This window comes from Leishmania panamensis, assembly GCF_000755165.1.
Source record: "Leishmania panamensis strain MHOM/PA/94/PSC-1 chromosome 35 sequence".
Classification (NCBI taxonomy): domain Eukaryota; phylum Euglenozoa; class Kinetoplastea; order Trypanosomatida; family Trypanosomatidae; genus Leishmania; species Leishmania panamensis.
In genome coordinates this window covers 1,681,485-1,707,414 of record NC_025882.1, presented here as the reverse complement: position 1 = coordinate 1,707,414, position 25,930 = coordinate 1,681,485, and the positions used below count along the sequence as shown (strand labels likewise).

The 25,930-nt window shown below is 54.8% G+C and overlaps 6 protein-coding genes across 6 annotated transcripts, besides 1 other annotated feature; all 6 read right to left on the bottom strand.

The window, feature by feature from the left end:
- Nucleotides 1-540: 540 nt before the first annotated feature.
- Nucleotides 541-970: a repeat region.
- Nucleotides 971-3,954: 2,984 nt separating this feature from the next.
- LPMP_354660 (elongation factor-2 kinase efk-1b isoform-like protein) lies at nt 3,955-7,359 on the bottom strand (the record flags this gene model as incomplete). The annotated part of the gene is made up of 1 exon (XM_010705096.1): nt 3,955-7,359. One exon carries the CDS (start codon nt 7,357-7,359, stop codon nt 3,955-3,957), a length of 3,405 nt encoding a protein of 1,134 aa, XP_010703398.1.
- Nucleotides 7,360-10,512: 3,153 nt separating this feature from the next.
- LPMP_354650 (elongation factor-2 kinase-like protein) lies at nt 10,513-11,532 on the bottom strand (the record flags this gene model as incomplete). Its single annotated transcript, XM_010705095.1, has 1 exon — nt 10,513-11,532. One exon carries the CDS (start codon nt 11,530-11,532, stop codon nt 10,513-10,515), a length of 1,020 nt encoding a protein of 339 aa, XP_010703397.1.
- Nucleotides 11,533-15,078: 3,546 nt separating this feature from the next.
- LPMP_354640 (ABC1 protein, putative) lies at nt 15,079-16,680 on the bottom strand (the record flags this gene model as incomplete). The annotated part of the gene is made up of 1 exon (XM_010705094.1): nt 15,079-16,680. One exon carries the CDS (start codon nt 16,678-16,680, stop codon nt 15,079-15,081), a length of 1,602 nt encoding a protein of 533 aa, XP_010703396.1.
- Nucleotides 16,681-17,860: 1,180 nt separating this feature from the next.
- Nucleotides 17,861-21,013, bottom strand: LPMP_354630 (hypothetical protein; the record flags this gene model as incomplete). The annotated part of the gene is made up of 1 exon (XM_010705093.1): nt 17,861-21,013. The coding sequence occupies one exon, from the start codon at nt 21,011-21,013 to the stop codon at nt 17,861-17,863; it is 3,153 nt and encodes a 1,050-aa protein (XP_010703395.1).
- Nucleotides 21,014-22,620: 1,607 nt separating this feature from the next.
- LPMP_354620 (60S ribosomal protein L18, putative) lies at nt 22,621-23,217 on the bottom strand (the record flags this gene model as incomplete). Its single annotated transcript, XM_010705092.1, has 1 exon — nt 22,621-23,217. The coding sequence occupies one exon, from the start codon at nt 23,215-23,217 to the stop codon at nt 22,621-22,623; it is 597 nt and encodes a 198-aa protein (XP_010703394.1).
- A 1,032-nt stretch (nt 23,218-24,249) lies between these two features.
- LPMP_354610 (hypothetical protein) lies at nt 24,250-25,053 on the bottom strand (the record flags this gene model as incomplete). The annotated part of the gene is made up of 1 exon (XM_010705091.1): nt 24,250-25,053. The coding sequence occupies one exon, from the start codon at nt 25,051-25,053 to the stop codon at nt 24,250-24,252; it is 804 nt and encodes a 267-aa protein (XP_010703393.1).
- Between the last annotated feature and the right edge of the window lie 877 nt (nt 25,054-25,930).

Below are 25,930 nucleotides of genomic sequence, written 5' to 3'. Positions count from 1 at the left end.
AAGGGGGTTGACGAAATGAAGCCGAGGGAGGAGCTGATACTCTTAAAGACGAGAAGGGCGTGCTGAGGCAAGTATTCCTTACTCTCACAACGAGGTACATGTCAAGGCCACGGAGACAGAAAAAGAGAAAGGTGTACACGGAGGAAAGCAAGAGATGAGAAGAAAGCAAAAGCACGGGAAAGCCATTGCCGACACACGAGTGGCAGGCAGTAAACGGCTGAAATGGCGATAAGCTACACCCTACGTGCATAGCGCTGTCGCGTCTCTGAGTTCTTGTCGGTAAACGCCATACACTTTCATGTAGGCTTCCGTTGTTCAATGAAGGTGACAAAGCATTAAGAAACAAAAAAAACTACGAAGTAGCGGAGCCGAGAAAAACGGGACAAGCGAAAAAGCTCAAGGAAGAGAGTAGGGAACCGTGTGAGAGCCCGTGCAGAACAAGAACGAAGGAAAAACGTCGAGTATACGGCGATAAAAGCACTAAGGGGAACAACACAGATTTTGATCCACCTCACCCTTCTGTGATAGGGACTGAGTTCGACGCCGCCCCGCCTCACGCCCTGTCACACGCACATCGCGTGGCGCAAAGCAGCGGTACAGCACGGCGCCGACAGCGCCATGGGTGCACGGCCCTTGCCTCGAGCGCTACCCGCCACACTCCCCTCCCCCATATGCCGGTCGCCCCGTGGCATCTCGCTCGGGTCTCACACAGGCTCCCCCCTCCGCCACCACCGGGCAGCGGGGGCCGGGTGCGAGACACATTCGAGTCACGCTCACACCCCTGCCCATCATGTGGATGGCACCAACGCGTTCTCCGCCGCGGGTCGCTCCGACACAGCGGCATCCACGACCTTACCCGCCGGCGCCAGCAGCCACGCAACGCGCTGACGTCCCCCGCCACACGTGGCTCAGGATTAGGCAGCGGCAATGAGGAGCTCGCGTGGCTTCCTCGCGCAGGGGGGTACTGGACACGTGGCACCCCGCACTGGCGATGCTGACGGTCTTCAAGGACTATACACAACACCCCCATACACGGAAAAAGAATAAGAAAGCACTACCTTCGAGTGCAAGATGAATAGAAGTACGAGCAATAAAAAGCACAGCTGAGCCACGGAACCAAGGAGAGATGTATGGCGTCGCGTTGTGCAAAAGGTGGAAGCAAAGGAAAGAGAAACCGGCGACCTGCACCTGTACCAGAGAGTTGGCACCGTTACTCGCAGTTGCAGCGACGTACTGCTATATCTGGCGCCATGTCTTTTTTGTTTCTCTTTGGGTCCCCTTGTCGTTTCACTATCTCAAGCGATGCCCAAAGTAGCACAGATAGCCTTTGTATTCTACGTGTGGAAGCACACAAGCAACCACCCCGCGGATGGTGTCTGTAGAGGAACAACATATTGTCATGAGCGGAAAGGTCGGAAGGAAGGGTAGGGGAGAGAAGGGAGGGTGCCACAAGGAAAAGATTGACAAGAGTGAAAGGGTGAATCATGCTCAAATCAAACAACTACAACAAGAGTTGGTACGCGAAGAAATCGATCACCAGCTTGCAAGAAAAAATAACAGGCAAAAAGGCACGCAGACGAAGGACGAAGTGGACCAGCAAAGAATCTACCGCGGGCACCATTCGCCTTCGAAACAAAAAAAAGAAGATGAAAACGAATAAACACCCAAAAAGCGCTGCTGATTTTGCTAAAAGGGTAAAGGAGGAAGGGCACGTGGGGCTACGTCACTCTTGATAAACGCTCCAGTGCCCTCATTGGCCTTGAACAGATAGAGGCACCGAAACAAACAACACAGCCAAACAAACAAAAGAAAAACGACAGCAATGGCGCGGGGACAATGATAGAAATGGTTACCCCCCCTCCCTTCTTTCTTCACCTGTCGGGAGTCAGTGAAATGGGGTTTTGTTTAAAATGGCGCAGCATACGAAGATCACATCCTTCCCCCCCCCCCTCCAAAAAAAAGAGTAAAAAGAGAGCACAAGGACATCCGAGCATTCTCTGCAGCACGGGCAAATTTCCTTCTTTTTAGCACCAACGCCTGTATCCATACGTAGACATGCAGACATGGGTATTCCGTGCACGCGTTGTCAGTTCTGGGCGGGGGAGAGGGGGGGCAGTAATGCAAGTGTATGTCAGAGAAGAACAAGTCGGAAACAAGACAGGAAACCCCCAAGGGAGAGAGTAAACGGGAAAGTGGAAGGAATACCGAATCGACCTCGCAAATGAACGAGGCGTCGAAACCAAGACCAACAACCACAAAAGACGCCATACAGTCATCGAGCGATAAGAGAGAAAAAAAAATGCACAAAACGCGACGCGTCGAAAGGAAGCCGATACCCTGCAGTCCGCAATGATTACGAGAGCGTCGTCCCGATCCCCTCGAAGGTCAGCCACGATGACAACAAGAAAGAAAGGGAAAATACTCCTCTTACGACAGTCCTACTACTCCTAGTGAGGAGAGGAAACTGTGCACAAAGAAGGAAAGGGGGTGGCAGCACGCACACACGCACACACACACACCGATACCGAGGTGCAAGAAGAGGGTGATCCAAACCAGTGCCGCGCGCAATGACGATGACAAAACAGCAAGGAAAGGAAAAGGGAGAAACGGCGGTGGAAGCACGAGCTCCACAACAAAGAAAAATGCCTGTGTGGATCGTACACGCTGCCCAAACAGGCCCCTGATGAGGCCCCTTTGTGCGTATCCAAACGATATGGGCAAACACACACACACACATATGGAGGAGACCTCTCTAGAAGAAGAAAAATGAGAAATGTGGATCGAATGGGGGACAGAGGCAACAGGGAGAGGGGAGGAAGGGGGAGGCAATGACTCCAATCCGTAGCTCACAAGACACAGGCTTAAAAACAAAAACGAAAGGAGGACAGAGAAAAGGAAAACCACCGCCAATCAATGACACAGGTACAGAAAGAGAGCACGGTGAGACAAACACACATCCTCAGCCATGGGCGTACTCCAAGAAAACAGAGGCACCGAAACGTAAGCAATAGAAATCTGAAAGGGGGTGAAAACATTTGAATACAGAGGAGAAGAAATTACTCGAAAACTTTTTCCAAAACGTTGGAGTGCGCAGGTGTATCGTATCCACACAGAGCCAGCGCAAAGAGAGGGGTAAGAGGAGGAATGGTCGAATACGCCACTCGATGGAATCTATGTTTTTTTTTTGTCGTCACCTAAACGCCTCAGTGTGTAGGTGTGTGTTCCTCTTTTGCATGTTCTGGTTCTCCTTCCTGGCTAGTAGCTCGCGAGATTCGGAGTCAACCAAACCACTAACCTGCACACCACTGAAATCCACTTTTGACAGCCGAAGCGCAAACCACCCTCGCCCCTCACACACACAAAAAAAAAATGCAGGGGTAGAAGAGCGAATAAAAAGAAGTGTCTTGTGAGCATCCGGGTAGACCGCAGGTTGTGGAAAACCGGCTCCGCTGGAAATGAAAAAATTGTCTGCCCACTTTGGTGTGTATGGTGAGGAAATGGTTTACCTCCTCTCAGTACATACGCAGACAGATGGGAACGTGTCCATTTCGTCCTCCTCTTTCACCGTAGCTCAGCCTCTTCCTCACAGAATGCCGTCACCAATTCATACTTAGATGCCCACAAACATTAACAAGAAGTCGTTCACTCATACACGAATGCCCTTCACGGCGCGGTAGGATGTGGATGGGAATGGAAAGGCCAAAGGGTCCGAACGAAGGCGCTGTTCCACTTCAGTATCCGTGCCTGCGCCTGAGGTGGGGCTGGGGAACAGGGCAGAGGGGAGCTGAGACGGGAGCGGTAGGTGCGACGGATACAAGACAGCCCACAGACTGAGCGAAGATATGATAAGAGCTGTCACTCATCCTACTCGTGAGCCCGAGACCTTTGCCCGTGCGGATATGTGCGTCTTGTGTGTTTGGCAGCTGTCGCTCTCGTTCGTTTGCCCGCTATGTACTACTCCATGTTGGCGATCTCCTTGCTGCGCTCAAAAATGACGACAAAACGGTTCGTCATCCTCACAGACTCTGTCACGGTGCGCTGCTGATTGTAAAGTTTCTGGAGGCCGAGACTCCTGCAGACACTGGTGCAACGGTGACCCACCGCAAACTTTTGAATGCCGCGGGCTCCGAGGTTTCCGACGCCCAGGCCCTGGCCATCGTACGTGTGCACCTCCAGGTCAGTCAAATCGTTCTTGACACCCTGCATATCGCAGACGAGCAAACCGCCCCCGCTTCTCTCCAGAGAATAGTGCGAGAGCGCCTCCACCGTCTCAAAGATCATGGTGCGCTCGCGTGCCGCGGATAGACTGAGGCGACATTCATTCGTGGGGTAGGCTTCGCCCATGTTACCGCTGTACTTGGTAAAGGGACCCGCAAGCTTCGTTTCCATGCAGAACATCGCCCGCTTCGTGTCTTCGGTGCGGTAGGAAAAGAAGCCCGTGCGCTTGGCAAGCAGTTCCGGCGACAGGACGGCGCGGTCCAACGCGACCACGGCGCCTTCCAGCACATTCAAGCGCAAGGGGGCATCCTCTTTTCTCTCGTGATTGAATTCCTTAGCGAAGAGCGCGGACAGCTTCTGCACTGTCACACTTGTAAAGTAGTCCTTCTCCACCACATTCTTGATGGTGCGGCGGTACATCTTCGCCACCATCACAACCTCCTTGCAGGCCACCGGGTCTACCTCGGTGATCTCGAAGCACACACGCATGCCACCCTGGCCAATGCCACGCTCCGGGTTTACGATGCGCACGAAGATGCGCTTGGAGGTCCAGGTAAGGTCATCGATGTTGAGATTGTACCGTGTGGCAGAGAAAATGTACTTGGTGTTGATTCCCTTCGATTGGAGGTGCAGAAGCTCCTGCTGGGTCAGTGTGCGGCGCTGCGCTGCGCTCTTCTTCGCGGTCGCAGCACCAGGGCTTCGATTGTCATCCACCCACGGGCGGAGCGTTATTTCATCTCCATTTGACGAAATTGGCCGCGCAAAGGAGGTAACGCCAACAGTCGCCGGTGACGCACCGGCAGCAAAACGCGCGGGCACCCCCTCGGTCTCGTTGTTAGGAGTGGCAGCCGCAGCAGGCAGCATTCTATCCGACATCCTGCACCATGGAGACGCAAGCGTGAACACGCAGCCTGTACCCATTGCGTGCGCCTGCACCAGATTAATATAACGCATCAGCTGACTCGCCGAAATATCGTAAAGCTTTAACCGACGCGGCACTGGCTCCATCCCAAGAAACTTGCACACATCGTTGCACTTGTGCATCCGCGCCCAGGCGTCGATGCCCACCTGCCCGCCATTAAGTGTGCCGAACCCGCACCCGTTAGAGGTGTTGATGTTTGGCTCTTTGAGGAGGCCGTGCTCACACTTGAGGTGGCACACCAGCAAATAATTGCCCGACTTGTGCAGAGTGAAATGCGAGAAGGCGTCGACAATTTGGCGCAACATGAGATCGTCAAAGCCCTCAGCGTCCTTCGCCATGTCACCGGTATTCGACGCATGCTGTGGGATGAGAGGCTGAAACTCGGGCTCTACCAGGAACATTACATCGCCGGAGTCCGCGGTGGTGCGACCAAAGAAGCTGGAGTCGTCCATGACGGGCATCACGCTGTCCGGGATGTTTTCCTTCGGCACGCGGGCTGTATAGACAGCGTAGAAATCCAGTTCTCGCTCGAACACGCTGTTCGAGCGGTACTTGCGGAAGGCCTGGCCCAGGGTCACGCAGAGATAGTAGGCGTCCCCAACGTGGTAGTAGTCCGCATCCCGCGCGTCTCGCCGTGGAATAAAGCGCGCACGCATGGGCACGGGCTTCCCCTTTTCCTGCATCTCCTCGATCGTGAACGACACATATTTGTCATTGACGGCGACCGGTACTGTCGGCGTGCACACCGTAAGTCGCATCGGGACTTCCATCCACTTGTCGCAGCTAGGCAGGAAGACGTACTTCACGGCATCACAGGTCACCTTTAGTGGGGCGGAGGAGTTGGACACGAGCGGATTAGCGTTCGTTGTTGACGTCAAATCCGATCTCCCCACAACTGTGCTCAAGACAGCTTCCTCCGCCTCCTCGTCCGAAAAATGCACTGTGTCCATGCGCACAGCGGCTGGCATTTGACGAATGCTGCGCAGGTAACTGGTGTAATGGTTCTCCTCCATGTCGAGTGGGTTCACAAAGAGGGGGGCGTTCTTGAATGGTTTGCAGTCCTCGCTGGCGTTGAAGATGCCGAGGGCGCGGCAGGTGTCACTACACTGGTGCCGCTCGAACCATTTCGACATTGCCCTTCTACCGCCATCGCCCATGCGGAACCGCTCACGGTCCGTCGTGTGAAACAGCGGGTCTAGCAGATATCCGTTGCTGCGCACGAGGCCATGCGCCACCATGCACCCGCGACTCCTCACGTAGGTGAAGTGTGAGAAGCCCTCTGCAATGTCGCTGTAGATGTCACGCAACCACGTCGAGTCGCCACGCTCGTAGCGCTTGCCCTTCTCTACCTCAAGAGACGCGAAGGAGACCCCGAGAGTCTCGCATGCTATCGTGTTGGGCTCCATCAAGAACAGGATCTGCCGCGTGTCCTGGGTGCGGTACGAAAAAAAACCCCGGCGCGAGTGGCGAATTGCCGGGTCAAGAACAGAGTGTAGGTCGAGACGAACCACGACGCGATTAGTGAGAAGCGGCATGTGAAATTTCAGGTAGCCGTGCCGCGCGTCAGTGCGCGTGTAGTCACGTGCGAACTCCTCGCACAGCGCCTGTGCCTGCCCAAGGCTGTAGTAGTCGGTCTCCACAACGCCGTCGATATTGTGGCGGTACACCCTTGCAAACATCGGCACCGCCGGCTTCCCGGTGTCCAGCAACTCTATCGCGAAGGTGGCAAAGTAGTTGTCTTGATGGATGCCGCGGTTGTGATGCAGCACGCGAACCGTGACGGGGTGGGTCAGCCAGCGCCTGGTGCAGTTGTCAAAGACGTACTTGCAGCCTCGCACAATCACTGGAGCGGCATCGCCGATTCTGTTTGTCTGCACGTAGCACACCAGTGCGGCGGCAGAGATACGCTTATTTGACGACAGCACAATGAAGTCGTCGTCATCTTTCATGGAGGAAGCCTTGTCAGTGATCGGCAGGTTGCTTGTCGAGCTGCCTGCATCCAGCTTCCAAAGTAGCGAAGCCGCGTCGTTGCAAATGCTGGCCTGGTCAACATCCATGTAGGTCTTCTGGCCAGGCATGGTGCCGGAGTAGGAGGTCGGGCCTGCCGTGTCCGAGGCTGTCTTGCCACGTGTGTTGGATTGGTTCGTCAAGCCGTGGTTCGCTTTGCTCTGGGTCTCTGAGGACTCCGGCTCCCCCTTTGCGGCGGACTCTCCCTTCATGGCGTTTGCAGTTCAGTCACGGACACAAAGACCGGAAACGTGATGACCTCCAAATGCGCTGGTGAGATCGACAGAGGGACACCAGCAGCATCAAGCGCAAAAGAAGGGCTCTACGGGACCGATGCCTCGAGGAGTGTACACGTGGGGGAGGAGGGGGGGTGTCAGCGAGCGAGTGCGAGTGCGAATGAAGGGTGGCCGGGGCGCGTGGCGCAAAGAAAGGTGTGACAGGACAGCAAGAGAGAAGGAAAACACCACCACAGAGATACAGTGCTTTGGGGGCGAGGAGCAAATCAAGCCAACAGTGGGGTTCAGCACTCGGAAGCGTCACTCGCGAGTGGTGCGCGAAAACAAAGTATTGCGCATAGATATATATATATATGGAGAGCGGTGCAGCCCTTTCGTTGTGAGTCAGCCTTTTTCGTCTTCGGCTCTTTTAGCGCCTTTCCTTGTTGCGTCTTTTTCGTGGTTGTTACTGTTGTTGTTCGTGTGAGGGAATCTGGAGAACTCATAAAAGCGCCTGGGCGTTTGGTGTGCGGGCGGACGTCTGTCTGCGCGTGGATCTGCCTCTTGCCGTTGCGCCAAAAGAGGTGGGATGTTGACCACAGGCTGGAAGACGCCGTGGAACCGTGTACGCGTTGTGCAGACGCCTACTCTTATTTTTCGCACTGTTCTTCTAGGGTTCAGGGAAACACAGACAGAGAGAAAGAGAGACGAAAAGAGAGGGCCCACACCGAGTCCTAGAGATCGGGGAGACGTATGCGTCACGTGCACTCCGTACAAATGACACAGGGGAGGGGAGAAAAGAAAAAAAAGAAGGCAAAAGTCAATGCACCACATCCTAGACGAGGGTGAAGAAGATCGTGTTAAGCATGAGCGGAAGGATGAAGAGGTGCGAACATGAGAAATTTGAGAGCGAACAGAGAAAAAGGGCGGCCGAAAGAAGAAGCACAGGAGATGAGAAAGAGAAAAGGGATTAAGACGACCCATTGACATCCTTCGTAGACGGGCGTGGCGGTGAATGTATTTCAGCACAGGTTTCACCCACTCATCGCTCGGATATGCGCGAACGGCGGCGGACAATGAAAATTGGTGAGCGGCGAAGAGTGCGTCATAGCGGCAACGCCACGACCTGCAGCCTGAGCAACTTTCGCCTGTTCCCCCCCCCCCCCCAGACTCCTCTCCGTCTCTCTGAGCGACTAAAGTCCGTAGCATCACCTTGTGGAAACCGACTGTGCAACACCCTCCTGGCACGCCACCATGCTTCCTGTGGCTGCGTGTGTGGAGGCAGCGCTAGGACTGCCCTCCCCTCTGCCACTGAAAGTTCTTCTTTTCTCAATGAAGGCGAAGGCCTGGTAACACGTGCTTCTGCATTGCTCCGGGTGCACTTGATGAGCTCACTCGCAACAATCAAAGGCAGTGACGCACTGGTGCAGTCTTTCCTCCCCTTCCCTCCTTTCGCTTCGCTATAGCTGTTTGCTCCCTTTCCACACAGACCCAAGCACAACACACAGCAAGCGAAGGAGCACAAAAAAGCGTTCATATTATTTCTTAAAGGGCTGTTTAAAGTCAGTAGCCCTTGATGTACATCTTTTTATTGGAAATAAAGCGAAGGTGAAACAGCAGAGCGCCGAGCTCCTCAATACATCAATGCCACGAAACCCCCAAATGTCATACGCCAATAAGTCCGTTGAATGCTACTTGCAGCTTGCATCCTTCTCTAGATGGAGAGGTAGGTGTACCTGCGCGCACCACAGGATTCAGCGTCTGGTTCACACTCGTGTGCCAATACGTATGATGACGCTTTGGCAGCATAGAAGAGTTCGGAGACAAGTTATGTACTGTAGGAATACGCAGCAGAGTGAGCGACTCCATTGTCTCCTCACCTCCACTGTTTTCTCGCTGTACGTCAATCTGCGCTGATAACACTGCGCCGATTAAGCCCGTCTGTCTGCCCTCTCTCCCTCACGTGTGTCATCGACGGTCCCTAACCGTACAGCGAACGAGACGTGCGTAAAGACACACACACACACAAGAGAAGCCCTTCCGACAAGAGAACTCCCGACGCCACGAGAGGGAGAGGGGGGGGGGCGAGAACGACTCCTGTAAAGGGCATAATCCGCATGGAGAAGGAAGACGCGATGGTCAGACATGGTGAGAGCAAAACAGGAGCATAGCGTAGAATCCAAGCCAGCTCAGCAGATTCCTGAAAAAAAAAACACCGCAGCACTAACAAGGCAAGCAGGTGCAAACACAAAAAGTGACTAAATGATGAACAAATTTCAAGAGAAGTCAGCAGCAGGCGTTATTGCGTTCTACATCATTCGCGGCGCCTTCGTAGTCTGAACAGAGCCATTCCAAGAGAAAACAAAGAAAAGCAGAGCTCGACCAGAGAAAAGTCAGGTGAACCGAAGCGCTCGGTGAGAAATAAAACAAAACACAGCACAAAAACAACGAAATCGGACAACGAAAAAAAAAACCTAAATGAAACATAAGCTGAAGATGCAGAGCAGCGATCAGTCGTAAAAAAAAAAAGAGCGACTGTAAGCAGACAAACAGGCAAAGTACCCGCACACACATACAGGCAGGTCGGCGCTTGCCTGTCGCAATCCCTTCAAAGAAGAAAATCACGAAGCAAGGGAGAAGAAAAGCAAAGCTAAACTGCAGAGGGAAAAGAAAAACAGTCAAAGCCGACAGAAGTGAAAGGAGAGAAGAGAACTCTGAGATACGCATTGAGCTTTCGCATGCACAGAAGTGTAGCCGAGAATTGTATGCGTCATGGATGGCGGCTCGCCTTTGACCGCGTGCAGACTCGTGCAAAAAGGTGCTCGTCGTTCAGCAGCTCACTCCAAGCTCACTTCGGTACCCACTCACGTTGCTCACTCATCACACCGAGTAAGGAACAGGAAGGCGCGAGATAAAAAAAGAAAAGCGAGGCGTCCAGTAATCCGAGCGTGCAACACCTTCAGTAAACACTGCTGGTCGCATGCACATCGTCTCCATTAACGGAGGCTGGTAGAGGCGCCCATAGCGGAGTGCCATGGCATCACTAGGAACAATGCAGGCACACAGTGCATCCAAGAATGCAACCACATTGAAGATAAAGCAGAAGGGAGATTCACAAGGACACACGAGAAGAGCAACGCCTATAGCTGATCACTCCGACAAGAGTGCTGAGAGCCGCATGGCGTACTCCAGCTGCTCCTCATCGGACATCTCAGACAGCGGTTTTGACAACGGGATTATGTCTTCGTGCTGCATTGGGACCTGACTACGCACCATGGTTCGCAAAACCTGATAGTAGCTTACGCGACTCTCATTCTCCGTCGTTCGCAGGAAATTTTTCAGGGTCTTCGAAAGAGGCTTGAGCTGCATCGCCCTGCACACCTCGTTGCACACATGGGCCTCTATCCACTTGTCGATACCCTCCTGCCCCATGTTGCCCATCCCGAGTCCCTTGCCATCCTCTGTGTGAATCTGCGGGTCAGTCAGGAAGTCATTAACACCCTGCAGATCGCACACGAGCATTGAGCCCCCGCTCTCCACCAGGGTAAAGTGCGAGAAGGCCTCTACCGCCATGAGGATGCGGTGCCGCTTCTTCTCCTCCTCCGCACTCAGTCGCTTTTCAAAACCCTTGTACACGCCGCCGAAGTTGCTTGTATACTTGGTGAAGTTGCCCTCGAGGCGCGGCTCCATCGTGAAGAGTAGGTCGCCAGAGTCGGTGGTGCGGTATGAGAAAAAGCCCAACCGCTTGTGCTGGTATGCCGCTGGCATCTCAGTCGGTTTGATACGCACCGTCTCGCACTGCAGGAACGAGAGGACGTGCCGCTGAAAGTTCTTCGGCACCTGCACCTTGTTGAATTTCTCTGCTAAAATACCGCAGATGCACTGCGCTTCACCTTCGTTGAAGTAATCGCTCTCGACGACGTGTGAAATATTGTGGCGAAACATCTTCGCCACCATGTGAGAGCAGAACCCGGTCTCGTCCAACTCCTCTAACGCAAAGCACACTCGCATTGTCCCCTGACTGACGCCACGGTTCGGGTGCAACACGCGCACCATCGTGTCCACCCCCTTCCACGCACACGCCTTCACATCGTAAACGTACTTGTGCACCGGCACCAGCACATCCGGCTCGTCCGTGGGCAAGTGCTCGGGAATCTCGTTTGTGCTCATTGGCGGTGACCACGCCTTCAGAGAAGGCACCGCTGCTGCCTTCGCCGTTGGGAGCGCCACTACTGTTCCTGGTGGTGGTCCTGCCTCACGAGCGCCAGCTTCCGGCGGCACAGCTGCGTGGCGAGAATGTTCGCTTGTTGCGCCATTAGAGCGTGGGCGTGATTTAGCAGGCGGCAATGGTGCTGGTTGTGAAGACTTCGTAGAGGATGCACACCATGGCTCTGCCCTTTGCGGAGAACTGGAGTCACTCTCGGGCTTCGGATTCAACGCCTGCTCAGCTGGCCTTCGCGCGGCAACGTTCTTGGACAGCGGCGCAGTGGCAATTGAAGTGCTTTGTGACCCGCCGTTTTTCTTAGAAGGCATCGTTTTCTTTATATACTGAAGCGGCCTTGTGCCTTCTGTCTCATTCACCCGCACTGAGAGAGCGACCAGTGGTGGCGTACCCCGCCGCCCCTTTCGCGTATGTGCTGCATCGGCGACTCCGGCACTGTTGCTTGACTCCTGGTCCTTGCAGAGTACTGGTATCGATGGCGACGTGACCGACAGCATCGGCGAAGCCGACGGTTGAGAGAAAGAGGATGTTGCAACTCCATCGCGGTCACTACAGTTCTGCAGTGTGTCCGGTGACGGTGACGCCACTACGAGCGGCTCGGGAAACAAACTTTCCAGGTTCGAGCCAAGCTGTCTACTCGCGAGGGACGTTGCTGCAGACGAGGCCGACGTACTGCCACTGTTGTCTCCAGCGGCAGTGGTAGGCACACTGTGCGTGATACTTGCTATGTGCCGTGAACTGCCACCAACAATTGCGGACTTGCACTGAAACGGCTCCTGGATACCCTTGATACTGCGGGTACACTTCAAAGCAGTGTCCGACACGCTTTGCATGACTGGCGTCCAGGGGAAAGGCCTTCGTTCCAGCAGAAGAGCAGGGGTGTCGCCAGGCATCCCCAACGAAGTGGAGAAACAGAAACAGAAGTTAGAGGTGGTACGCAGTCAACAAGGCAGAGGCGCGGGGGATGCGCAACCGCACGTGCCGAGAGAGAAACTGGCGGGGGCTGTAAAAGCCGGACAACAAGCAGGCCAAAGCAAATGGGTGTTCTCAGAAAGAGAGAGAGAGAGGCGCCCACTCCATCAGTGTTCCCAACCACCAAAAAAGCCACGGCGGAGCGTGGCAATGACGAGGGGGTTGGGCAAAGAATACCAGCAAAGTGGCAAAACGTGCAACACAGGAGTTCGATACTTGACGCACAAGTAAACGACCGCACGCCACGCAGGGCACCGGAGGAAAAGAGCACGATGAGGGAAGGTGTTGTATAGTCCAGAATAGAGACAACAGAGAGAAAAAAAACGGGAAAGAGGGCCGACTGTGAGGGGTCAGACAATAATGCGACTCCCCACTTTCCCCTGCTCCTAACAGGAACAAAAAAGAGCGCGAAACACACGCACCACAAAGTGAGATCTGTGAGACGACACAAACAGAAAGGAGGAGGCGCGAAGCCACAGAGAGAGGAGGAGGGGGGGGGGCACAAACCCGAAGAAGGCAGCAAGAGTAAAACAACCACAGAGGAAGTGTCACCAGCAACTTGACACAATGCAAACACACACACACAAAGAGATAAAGCAGAGAAACAACAAAAACAAGCAAAAACAAAACACAAAAAGAATGGCGGCCAAAGGAACCAAAATCAAAGAGCGAACCAACGTAAGAGCAGCCAGGCTCAGAAAGAGGTGGCAGTGGAGAGAATTGAGGGGGAGGAGGGCACCAACAACAACAAAGTAAGAACTAAATTTTTTCAGCGGCGGAACCCGCTCGCCCGTTTCGCGGTGATGTCCTGTCTCTATTGGAGTGTCTGTGCAGAGACCCGTGCAAGTTCCCGTGCGGATGGTACGCTGCCGTGCCTCGACTTGTCTTGCCTATGCCAGCGATCACACAAGTGACCTGGATGACCAACGTTGCACTTCCGGATCACGTATAGAGGTAGGGAGTACGGGGGAAGGGAACACAACAGAAGCAACGGACGGGGTGCCACCCGAGAAACGAAGAAAGGGCCGAACTTTAGAAACGACGTAATCGCTCCTGCGTCTCAGCCGCTGCGCATCCGAAATGATTGGGGGCAGTCACCTTCTTGCCGTGACCGGAAGCAAAAAGAAAGGTGCACGCACGCACGCACACACCTACACACACAAAAGAATACCCCGAAAAAAAACGCGCCAACGAGTCGTTGAATCGTGACAACCGCCCGTCAGAATGAGACAACGCGGAGTGAAAAGCACAAAAAGTGTGTACAGCGGGAAAACGAACCGTAACGAGAACGAAAAGCGAAGAAAGGCACACACAAGACGACAACCGATCGAAGAGAGAAAGTGGGGGAGGACAGAAGGGGGAAGGGGGGGGACGAGAGGAAAATGAATGAGGAAGGGAAAGTCGTGATAAGCAAAGCGGGGTATCCACGCGCCTTGCTGTGCGGCTAACGTGTTTCCTTTACTGTTTGGTTTGATCCTCTTCTTTGTGTAAGTTGTTGCCCACAGCTTGTCCTTTTCTTTTTGTTGTGCTGGCGCCCTTCGGTTTATAGCAGGCTTCGCTGTGTATATCAGCACGGCTGAGTTTCTTTCGTTCTGTGTTGGTTCGTTTTCCAGCGTTGTTTGTTGCTCTTTGACTGTCCACCGAATCATTCGCATCACGGCGTAGAGAGGGGCACACCAGCAACGCGCTTATGCGCATGTCAGATGGTTAAGAGAGACAAAGACGAAGGTGGACAGAGCAGGACAGTAAGAATTTGCAGGGCAGAGCAGCATGGTGGCAGTGGCACTCGTTCCGTACGCGCGTAGTGACCTGTTCATACCACATATCAGCATGCCCTCTGTGGGCATTTCCTGCAGCGTACGAGCTCCTAGAGGAGGAAGGAGGGGGGGGGCAAAATGATTCCTAGCCTTGGCCAAAGAAAGCAGGCGCTCCGTCTTCCTCACCGAGTCGACGCTGTTCAGCAACTGCATGGTGCTGGAGAAGAGAAGAAGCTAGACGAGAGTGCACTGCGCGCAAGCCCTCCATCTCCATCCCCACTCCACCATGTGGTCCTTGGATGTGAAGCAGCCCACCTCTTTCTCACCATTCCTCTATTTTTTTTTTTATTTTACTCTGAGGAGAGGGAAGAACATTATGTGAGCACAGGATAACTTCATCCGCGTGACCGACAGCCGCTCGCAATGGCAACACGAAGAGTAGCACACGCAGACAGCATAGGAAAGTGTTGGGCACCAGAGGACATCCAGCCCATCCGAGACTATCAAGAAGGTTCCGTTGGTGTGGAAGTGGGGGCGGCGGTGACGATGGGCGAAGCTAAAATCGTTTGGGCTTTAACGCGCTTCTTCGAAACGTGAGGAATAGTGGCAGCTCAACACGATCCTGAGTACTGCTTCGTCCTTCTCACGAGCCTCACTCCTCCTCCGTGAAAGGTAGTACGGTCACTGCTGGAATCATTCGCCTCATCAGTGATAACCACACAGCGCCTGCAACCGCCCGCAGATTCCCATCAAACAGCGCATAGCTCAGTTCCGCAGTTGGTCGTGGATGTCCCAGAAGAGCCCTCCACTGTGAATTGTCGCTTTGAACTTAGTCGCGAGGAGGATGGTGCCGCTGAGGCGCCGGTGCAGCGAGTACACTGGCGGCGGTGGTGGGCGCAGGCGAAGTTTTACCATCGTCGGCACCTTTGTCTGAATGAGGGACGGCAAGTTCTCGGCAGCAAAGTCGAACGGGCGGGCCCGATCCTGGAAGGGCTTCCCCAGTAGCAGCACACTGGCGCAGTGCGCGTCAAGCATCTCCTGCGCCTCTTGACCGGTGAGAAAGCCCAGCGTAATGCTCTTCGCGATGATCCGCTCGCGATCCTCCGTGGCGGCCGCTGTTACGACGTCGAAGTAGTCCTCCAAGAACTCGCTCGAGTACTCGCGCGAGGCGCCGAAGTCCAGCAGGTACACTCGCTTGTTCTTTGCGTTGTACAGAAAATTGGAGAAGTTCGGATCCGTCTGCATGAACCGCCACACGAACAGCTCTTTTAGTGTCAGCTCCATGAAGCTCTCGGCAATGTAGTTACGCAGCTCTTGCGGAACGTCAGACCGCTTGCCGAGCTGGTCGATCGTGACGCCGTGCACGTACTCGCTGACGAGCACCTGATCAGTGGTGATTGCTTCGTAGACTTTGGGGACATAGAAGAGGCCAGAAAGGGTCGGGTCAGCGGCGACCAGGCTGCGGTACCTCATCTGCTTCGCTGCCTCCAGGGTATACTGACACTCGGCGCTAAGCTCATTGCGGAGTTCTTGCAGGATCTTCTCCACAAACATCCCTGGCGGCAGCACACCGAGAGACATGAGCATCTTCAAGTTTGCCACATCGGAGTCGATGCTCTGCGCCACGCCAGGGTACTGGACCTTGACCGCAACCTCTACAGGAGGCTTTGTTGGGTCAGTGCCTGCTGCGCCAGGCCTCAAGGTAGCACAATGCACTTGGCCAATGCTCGCCGCAGCCACGGGGGTATTGTCAAAGGTGTCAAACAGGTCTCTGCGCCAGTTCGCATTGTTGAACTCCTTCGCGAGTGTGTGGTCAAGCTGCGCTGGCGGCATCGCAAACGCCTGGTCGCGCACTCGCTCAAAAAGGGCCGTGACATGAGGTGGAATCGTGTTCTCGTCCTGGATACTGAGCATCTGTCCCAGCTTCAACACAGCACCCCGCATACGACACAGAGTGTTGACGATGTGCTGATGACCGCGCTCAGAGAGCAGCCCTCTATCGGGGGTGCCTCCAGTCATCTTCTCCCAGCCAAGTTGCATGAAGAGCGAGGCAAAGCCCGCCGCGCGACCAACACGCGAAGAGGGGACATGCTTGTACCGCATATCCTTGGGCTTCACTGGCTTCGACAAATCTTCTGCCACGCTCACGGGCAGCGTCAAAGAGGAAGTCGTGTGGTGCTGCGCAACTGCAGAGTCCACTGACCCACTCCCTGAGTTTGCTGCCCATGATGTAGAGGATGCGCCACCAGCGCCACTGCCAGCGTCTGCTACCCCAGTGCTCACGAGCATCGCCGTCGCAATGCGCTGCAACCCGCGGGCCAAGTTGCACAGCGGTGTATCGTGACATGACCGAGAACCACGCATCATGACATAGCAGCCCGCACTCCCCCAAATCCAAAAAAAAAGAAGTGAATAAGTCAACAACAGCAGAACAGAACTAAAAGAAAGCCAGGGCGACAACACACAAGCGGCACGTGCAGGTACGTCTCGCAATAGGTTTTGCGTGGGCTCTCCTTCTGTGTGTGTGTGCGCGTGCGGGGAGAAAGGGTGCGTCTGTGCACTGAGTGAGTGTCCGACTTCGCGCCACGTTTCAAAGCGATGGCCACCTCAACGCCGTGGAGTAAGTCAGGCTGCGTTAGCTTCGATCACCATCTAATGGTGTCACATCGCCCGCGTCCAAGTTCAGTAGAATGCGCAAACACAAAGAAAGAAAAGGCGCGATTCGACAGGGTCACGGGAAACCCTTCAAAGCCACCTGAGAAGGAGAAAGAGAGAGAGAGAGAGAGAGAGGCTGCAATGCAGAGGCGCAAACAAACATATACGACAGGGCGTTGTGTAAGCACCGATGCGCGTCGCACAGTGCACCATCTCAGGAGTACGGAGTAACTTTGCTGGGAAAAAAAAATAGATGAGCTCACTGTGCCTACGCCACCTACCCCAAAACGTTTCCACATCCTGAGGCAGCACCAACAGGGCACAGACACGCCTAGAGAGAGAGAGAGCGAAGCTCTCTTCGGATGGTTATGGGGCTTTCTCCTTTGAGGGAGCAGATTTATCTCAGCATGATAGGAGCATGTCTTACCCTGTGGAGAGAGATTTCGAGAAACTAGCGTACCCTCCATGCACTGCAACTGCGTGGAGGAGCAACCCCTTCGACTTGTGCGACAGGGGCATGGCATCCCTTTGCAGCCTCCCGCGTGCACTATTCTGTACTCCTTTTTTTCTCTTGTGCCCGTAAACGAAGCGAGGCACATCAGGGCAGAGAGGGAGAAGATGGCACAGCATGCCACGCAGATGTTCACCAAAGCCAGCCGCAAACGAAAGAAGACGAGGAGGAACAGAGCCTTCTCAGAGCAGCTGATGGGATGGGACGGTTCCCTCTGAGAGCTCGTCAACAGGCATACAAGTACATACGTGATTCTGGTCTCCGTAGTGAAACACGCTCAAGAGCAGGAGCTGCACTTGGAGACCAGTTGATATCAAGTGCATTTGGCCCACCACCTCCTTCATGGGCTACTCATAACCAGTCGATACACCACGAGCTGCACTACAACTTGGAGTGCTTTCCATAGTTCTGCTCCTGGATGCGCTTGTTCATATTCAGGAACCACTCGGCAATGCCCACCTTCGACGGTCCCTCGACCGCGTCAACGACCAAGTTCACGTACTTGAGGAACTGAAATTGCACGCTGCCAGAGCCGCGCAGATGCTCCACCTCGATCGCCTCGATCGAGGCACATACACGCTGCAATACTGGTGTACTCGTGCACTGCAGTAAGTTGCACAGTCCAGAAAAGTAAGCCACGAAGAGGTCTTGTGCCACCTTCACATACCCAGGCGTGCTATTCCACAACAGACAGAGGCAGTCAAACAAGGCGGACACAACGAGAAGAACGGCATTCGTCGGGGTTACCTTTCGAAGGGCAGCGCGCTGCGCTGGCGAGAGTTTGGCCATGTACGCCACTGCGGCACTTGACAAGGCCGGCATCGTAGCATCCCCCTCACTGCCAGCGCCGTCCTCAAAGAGCCGTGCCAGCGCCGTCGAGTCACACCGCTCGATGCCGTGGCAAGCGGTTCGTACCATGCGCGCGAAATGCTGAATGGCACTCACGGACAAGGGTGGGTAGGTAGACCTCTGGCTGACACTTCCGGTGGTGCTGTGGATGTCAACCGTGGGGATGTAGAGGGCGATGTATGTGGGCACAAACAATGGACTGACGTACTTTTCGGCTCGGAAGGCGGCAATGAGGAAGTCGTGACCGGCATTGGCCAACGCGACGCTGTGGCGGTTTGTGACGGCCGGCACCGCGATGTCGACCCAGTGCTGCAGCATGAGCTCGTCCGTGACAGCGTTGGCGGCGCTCGCCGTCGCCATGGAACGCAGATAGCCCTCAAACAAGGCCAGCTGGAGCTGGTTTGCTTGTCCCGCCATCGTGCTCATAGGGACGAGCGTACGGCAGAGAAGTTGATTCACTGCTGCCGCCTTCATCTCTTGCGGCAAAATCGCCAACGTAAGGTGCATCAAGGACAGGAGACGACGCTCCACCTTGCGCTTCGCCTCTGTTTCGGAAAGTGACAAGGGGTAGTAGGCACGCAGGGCGAACAGTTGCGCGACCACTGGCAGCACATCGACGGGCGGAATGTGGTGATACAGCTCTGCCGTGCGCAGCGCACCAAACAGGAGGCTCACCGTCTTGAGCGTCATAGTGCGAAAGCCGTACGGAAAATTCTTCGCACGCACCCGCGCCGCCCCTGGCGTGTGCTGCAGCACATCCTCGTTACCGGCGAACAGAAGCGACACGTCACGGCGAATGCAGTGGAAGAGCGCAGAGGTGGGCGTGGGTGGCTGTGGCAAGGACGGCGTGGCTGCTACGGCGCTCAGCTTTGCAGTCTTTGTGAAAGGAGTCGGTGGAAGAGGAGGTCCCGTCATCTTTGTTGCTCCAGCCTTGGCCCGTGCATGCGCAGCTGAGGGCAACATCACCGACCCTGCTGCCGCCTCTGCACTGCTTTCCTTTACGGCGCCCTCCTCTGTCGCTTCCCGGTCGTCTTCCTGCGTGTTGTGGATTGCGTTCCACACACAGAGGTCCACCAGCGTCTCGGTCTGCAGAGCAGCGGTGGCGAGTAGCGGATTCACGTCGCACGATCTTGCCGCACTTGAGCACAAAGGAATTTGGAAGACGTGTTTCGCCAACGACTCATAGAGAGCTAAGGTGGACTGCGTCGACAGCAGCGCGCGCGAGGTGGGCGCGTCTGACGGCGGTGGAACGTTGTAGCAGCAAGCGAGGAGTATGCGCAGAAAGGAGGGGGTGAGCACCTCGGGCTCGACCGACAGGTTCGTCTGCTCAGCGCGTCGCCGCAACTCTGCGTCCTTCGTCAGGTCCGCCGCTGGCATCCCCTGCATCGCTGCAAGAACGAGAAGCTCGTAGTAGGACAGGAGTCGCGGCGGCGCGTCGTTGTTGCCCTTGTTCGACAGCGATCCCATCCTGCCCGCCATGTTCGGCTCCAACCAGCAGCGGTGTACGTGCGCTTGCACAGCCTTGCGCAGGAATTTCACGGTCGCCAACGCATCAGCGTTATTCGCGCCGTCTGTGGTGAGGCACAATCGGAGCGCGCGCTGAATATGACGGAAGACGAGCAGCTGCCCGAACGCGCTGCTGCCTTGCTGATCTTCTGCTGCGGGGGTGTCGCGAGCACCGATGTCCTGAACGCTGAAGTATAACAAGCGGAAAGTGCGCCACTGATATGGTGGGCGCGATGCGAGTCGCTGAAGGAAGAGCTTGGCGGCAACCTCCTCCACATTGTCAAAGTCGTGGCGACGCTCGCAGAGAGCAAAGAGCACCGTCTGAATCGCCTTGGCGTAGCTATCGGTAATGAGGAGCCCCAGTGCACTCGCTTTCCAGGCGCTAACGCTGTGGAAATAGCGAAGAATTGGTCCCGCGTCGCTGCCGGGACGAGCAGCCAGTGCGGAAAGAAGCAGCATCACAGAGCTAAGGGCACTCTCGCTTGTGCGGAAGAGATGATGACCAACGTTCGTGTAGGCAGCCGTCACGTTCAGCGCGCCTGCACGACCAATAGCCCCGGTGGTGCGCTCTCCTGCCTCGTACAAGAAAAGATCAGTCAGACGGCTCGCCAGCCGGGCCACCACATCAACATCCACCTGTGCAATGCGGCGTGAGTCTCGCACCTCTGCGCGGGCCTTAGCGCTCTCATACGCGCGCAGCAGCGTCGCCACACGGAACACTTGCACGAGGTGCGGAAAAATGGCTGGGTACATGTTCGACACATGGGTATACAAGAATTTCTGCGCGAGTGCCGGGGATGGCGACGACGACGGGGTGCCACCAGTATCGCCGCCCAGTGCGTTCACTTCAACTGCCGTACCGCTGTCCTCGATCGTGCACAACACTTTCTCAATTCCACGATCTGCATGCTGCACCATCCCCCAAAGAATGCCTGTGAAGGCCCGCACATCATAAAGCAAGTCCTTGTGCGTCGCAAGCACATCAGCGTGCAAGACCAGGAAGCTGAGGTCTCGAGGTGAGATGATGTGGATCGATTCCGGATGCGCATAAATATGCGGGGAGCCATGCAGCTCTGACACTCCGCATGCCTCTAAAATGTCGGTGATTCGCTGCAGGTCAACCGCGCTCAGCGGCCTCGACTCAGCGCTCCCACCACGTGGGAGGAGGTTGCTCTGCATGGAAGATATGTGCAAGAGGACGAGTGAGTCCACGTTGCTCCCAGCGTTGCTCTTCCCCACACAAGTGCCGCTGAGCAAAGAGCGGTGGTGCTCACTAGGCGAGATTTAATGGGCGAAAGGGGGTGAATGGAGCTTCGATGATGTCACAAGTGTCCCTGTGCCCCTTCGTGGTGTAAGCGTGCGCTGGCAAGGAAGATTGCAGTGATGTTTGGCGCTTTTTCATTGAATAAAGCGAACGGGTCGACAGAGAGAGACGAAATAAGGAAAAAAATACGTGCCAAAAAAATCACCGAGCAGTGGTACAGCGCACCGCGTTACCTTTCGTTTGTGTGCGTGTGTGTGCGTATTTGCGGCTATTTTGGGTAGCGTGTCGTGTCCTTCTTCGCGAGAGAGGGTGAAGCACAACAATGTGATGTAATATCGATGGGCTTTCTTTTTTTTTCGTTGCTGTTCTTGTTGCGTCTCTTTGATAGTTTAACAGGAGTTTGGAGTGTGTTTCCTGTGAAGTTTCACGAGCATCTGTTCCCGTCTCGGTACGTGTTTTCTCTCTCTCTCGCTCTCGCTCTGTGTGTGTGCGTGTGTGAATAACTGTTCAGCTCCGTGAAGAACATCAGAGTAAACCATAAAGCAGAGTAATCGGTGAAAAGGGGGAAAAAAGGAAGAGAGCAGACGTGTCGTGGTGGAAACATAAAAGACGATCTGTGGTAGCAACTTAGAGAGAAGCATACGTGATTGAGTAGTAGCACAGGGGAGCATCACCCGCAGATGGCGAGTTCGAGCGGAGGAGGGAAGGCAAGACAAAGATAAAGCCAGCGCGTCTACAGAAAGGATTTGCACGCACGTGCAGCCTCATTAAAGCGCCGAGTGGCATTGTAGGCCACAGGCTCATTCTTGTTGTCTACTCCGTAAGGAAACGAGAGCGGCTGCCAAGAGATCTATGTACGTGCCAAGATTCCTCTCTCTACGTGCCATAGCTCGCCCTCTGCATAGCTACGGACATCCTCGTCTACGAAGAACTGTGGAGGGCGGCAGAGATGTCTGAGGTACGAAAATGAAGATGAGCGAAGGAAGTGTGAGTGTACTCCCCCTATCTCATCTGCCGCAGGCAACGCTGAGCACTTTGAACGCTTGTTTTGGGGAAACTCAAACAGAGAGAAAACGAATAAAACAAAAAGAGAAGACAAACTGGACAAGAAAGGAGAGCAGAGAAGTGGAAGACGAAATACGCGCTAGGAACGCTCATAACGGCAACTTCGTTCTCTCACCCACCAGACCCAAACATGTGCGTGCCTGTGTGCCTGTGTCAGCACCGCGTGAGCTCCTCAGTGATTGGGAGCCTGTCTTTCGTAAAGTGGCGGCAGCGAGGAGAGGAGGTATGCGTGGAGAGGAAGAAAGGAATACTGAGAAGAAGGCAGCGATGGTGGTGGTTAAACAGCGAAAAGCACTCACCATGACAACTTTCTCGAACTCTCTTCCTTACCCACCTCCCTCCATTCTCCTCTCTTGCCGTCGCGCATTCTGCTCTGCGCGCGTCTCTGACACTGCCACAATACACGCACAAACTCTGAGAAGCAGGGCGATCCCTCCTCCCAAGAACCCGCCGTAGCTTAGACGTGACGGAAGGCCTTGCGCTTGTACGACTGACCCGGGCGGCGGCCGCGCTTCGTCTCCTTGCCACGGTTGGTCGCGTACGGCTTCGAGTGGCTGCCGGGCACGCCAGAGGCGCCGAAGTGGCGCACCGACTCACGGCCAGACTTGCGGCCACGCATGAGGTACGTGTTCTTGCCAGTCGGAGCAATCATGGCGAGCTGGTCGAAAGTGAGGCACTCACCACCGGCGGCGACGATGCTCTGGCGCGCGTTCTTGGAAAAGCGCAGGGCGCAGACGCGCATCGCGGGGATACGGGCCATGCGCACATCATCCAGCACATCGCCGACCACGACGGCAATCGGGGCCTTCTTGCACTTTGCAGTGAAGACAGCCTTGCGCTTCATGACGACGGCAATACGACTCAGCGAGAGGGGGGCTCGGTTGCTACGGCTCTTGATCAGGCGCTGGTACACAACCTTGTTGAAGCCAGAGCTTGTGCGCTTTGCGAGGAACTTGTACAGCTTGATCAACAGCTTGATGTAGGGGTTCGTTGAGTATGTGTGGTGGCGAACCACACGACTCTTCTTGGAGATGCCAGTCAGATCCACACCCATGGTTTCCACGAAAGGTACACAAAGGGGGTAAGTACTCTGCTGGCGTGGCGTTACAACACGAAGTGGGGAGAAGAATCGGGGAGGAGGTCGGTGCCAGTAGATGGTGCGCCAGACATGTGGCCAGAAGTGTGGTGAAGAACAACGGGATGTTTAGGCACCAAAAAACACCACCACCACCACCACCAAGAACGTTCAGAAGTGAAAAGAGAGAGGGTGGGGGAAGAGACGTGAAGTGGACAATGGCGAGCGGAGAGAAAGAGCAGCCATGCAAAGAGCAACAGAAAAAGAGAGAGTAGTCAGCCCCAGAGTCTAGCTGCGCGTTCTGCAACTCCCCGTGCGCCGATTCGCCTTGCCAGTGCAGTCTTCACACGCCACCGGCTGTCTACTAGATGGAATACAAGTTTGTGCGAGTAGACCTACACAATATCCTTCATATCACCTCATACCCAAACCAGTCCTCGCTTCGTTTTGTTTTTTCTTCCTTCCTTGATGAGCGCCACCACGGTGATCTTCTTCGGTAGCACAAGAAGGAGAGCGACGCTCCAGTTACCGCCACGGAGAAGAGAGTCACCGAATAGCCAAAGGAAAACACACCAACATTGGAGAAAAAAAAAAAAACAGCCCCCTCACATGGTGTGTACCGCAATTTCTTTAGCAAATCACGTCACCGTTACCGGCGACCATCTATCTACACCTCACACCACCGAGAGGGGGAGAGAGAAGAGGCGTGAGAGAAGAGTCTTTGCCTCAAGGAGGAAGGGAGAACGACAGAGAGAATACGATGGTAGGTGGTGCCACAATACGGTCGAGAGCTGCCCAGAGCGGCAGGAAAAACGGCAAATACATACCAAGAGAAACAAACGAGAAGGAAAGGATAAGCACTGTAAATCACCCATCGTGCTGCAGTCGGACTCGCACACACACACACACACATACACTTGTACATACACGCATAGACCCCACGCCGCGAAAACCGCGCCACATTGTTTTTTCCCCTCTTCCATCGCAGGCCACTGCAGTCGAAAACCACCCTTAGTGGGCTCCCTTGTAGTGGATGGAATCCAGACCCTGCAGCTGGTTTTTCAAACCATGCGGATTGGCCCAGGCACTGTTGCCGAACGAAATATCGTCGTCCTCGACCAGCTTCTTCATTTCCTCTTGCTTGCGGTAAAAATGCTGCATGAGCTCCGCCTGTGCCTTGATGTCGACGGCCGGCTCCCGCGGTGGTGCCGCGCTACCTTCGGCGACCAACTTCACTGTAATCTTTGTCTTGTCGTTCTTGCCAATATACTTCACGAAGTCGGCGTCGCGCGCAAGTGGCTTGGCACTCCACCACATCACTGCACGACCAGCCAAGATGTTCTCATTGGTCGCCCCATCGTCAATGATGCTAAGAATGCGGTGCGCCTTGGATTTCTCTACGTCTGACGCGGTATCGCTGTCGAGAATCGCAGCTAAGCGCTGGCACGCGTCGCTGCCACTACACTCAGCCGGAAAGAGAATCATCGCGCCGCCCTTGAACGCCTCCACGAGGGCATCCAGCTCACTCTGCACACACAACTGACGCCGTTCTGTACGCTCTAATGAAAGGTAACGCTCCGTATCTCCGATCGGTCCAGTGAGGTAATGCTGCTGCGCCGCGTCCACCATCGAATCCTTGACCATCTGCTTTGCGGCCGCCATCATCCACGTGAGCCGGACACGTGTATTTTGCATCTTTTGGATGGCATCTGTGGCCTCACCGATGTTTGTGGTGGCTGGCATACTTGCTAGAAAGGCGTCGTAGTCCTTGCTGTACTCCTCCTTCGGTAGTCGCTTACACTCTAGAAGCACCATGGTTCGTCGTAGATGTGGGAGCGGCTAGCAAAGTGAAAGAATACAGGATAGAACAGGTAAGCGCATAAGAAAAAAAGCAAAATGACTAAAGAGCAGGGAACCCACACCACCAATGCTACACTGATGATCGTGGGCAGTGATACGCGAAAGCCGACTAAATCACGACGCAGAAAGACAAAGACTTCGCGATACGACCCCGGAGTGTCCGTGAGAAAATGGGCGGAATCTGCCGTTGATCTAGTGCTTCTTGATTGATGTGACGTCTCTGTATTGAGAGAGGTAAGCCTGTTTGGTTGTGGGAGTGTGCCTCTCTACTTCCGAACCGCTGTTCGAGAACTTTCAGGACTTTGTATAGGGGGAGGGACGTGGGTGGGGAGAAGCGCGAGCTGAAGGGAACCCCCCAAAAAGACACAGCGAACAACTCTTCACAGCACGATACGGCACGTGCATGTCTCAATATGAAAGCACCGCCACACACGTACGCACACACACACAAACACAAACACCTTCTTGTATGAACTCTGTTTTTTGAGGGAGGTGGAAAATCTCTCGACTGCGTGTGTGTGTGTGTTTTTTTTTTGGGGGGAGTAGTGTCCGAAGATATAAGGGGGTTGTGTACACAACGCCAGTAGGAGAGGGAGAAGGAGAGGGAGGAAGGAAATGATCAAGTGAGCCTCTAGCAGAAGAAGAAGCAATAACAGAAATCATAGTCATCACAACCGAGGGTGCACATCCACGTTTTACAAGCAAAACCAGTTCGCCACTTCTGCAGTGAGCACCCCAACGTGCAGCTCGCCTCACGGTCGTCCGTCGGTACCAATGTTTCCTTCTCTCCGTCGTGAGGATGCGCGCACGTGTTCGTGTGCGACTTCTCCGC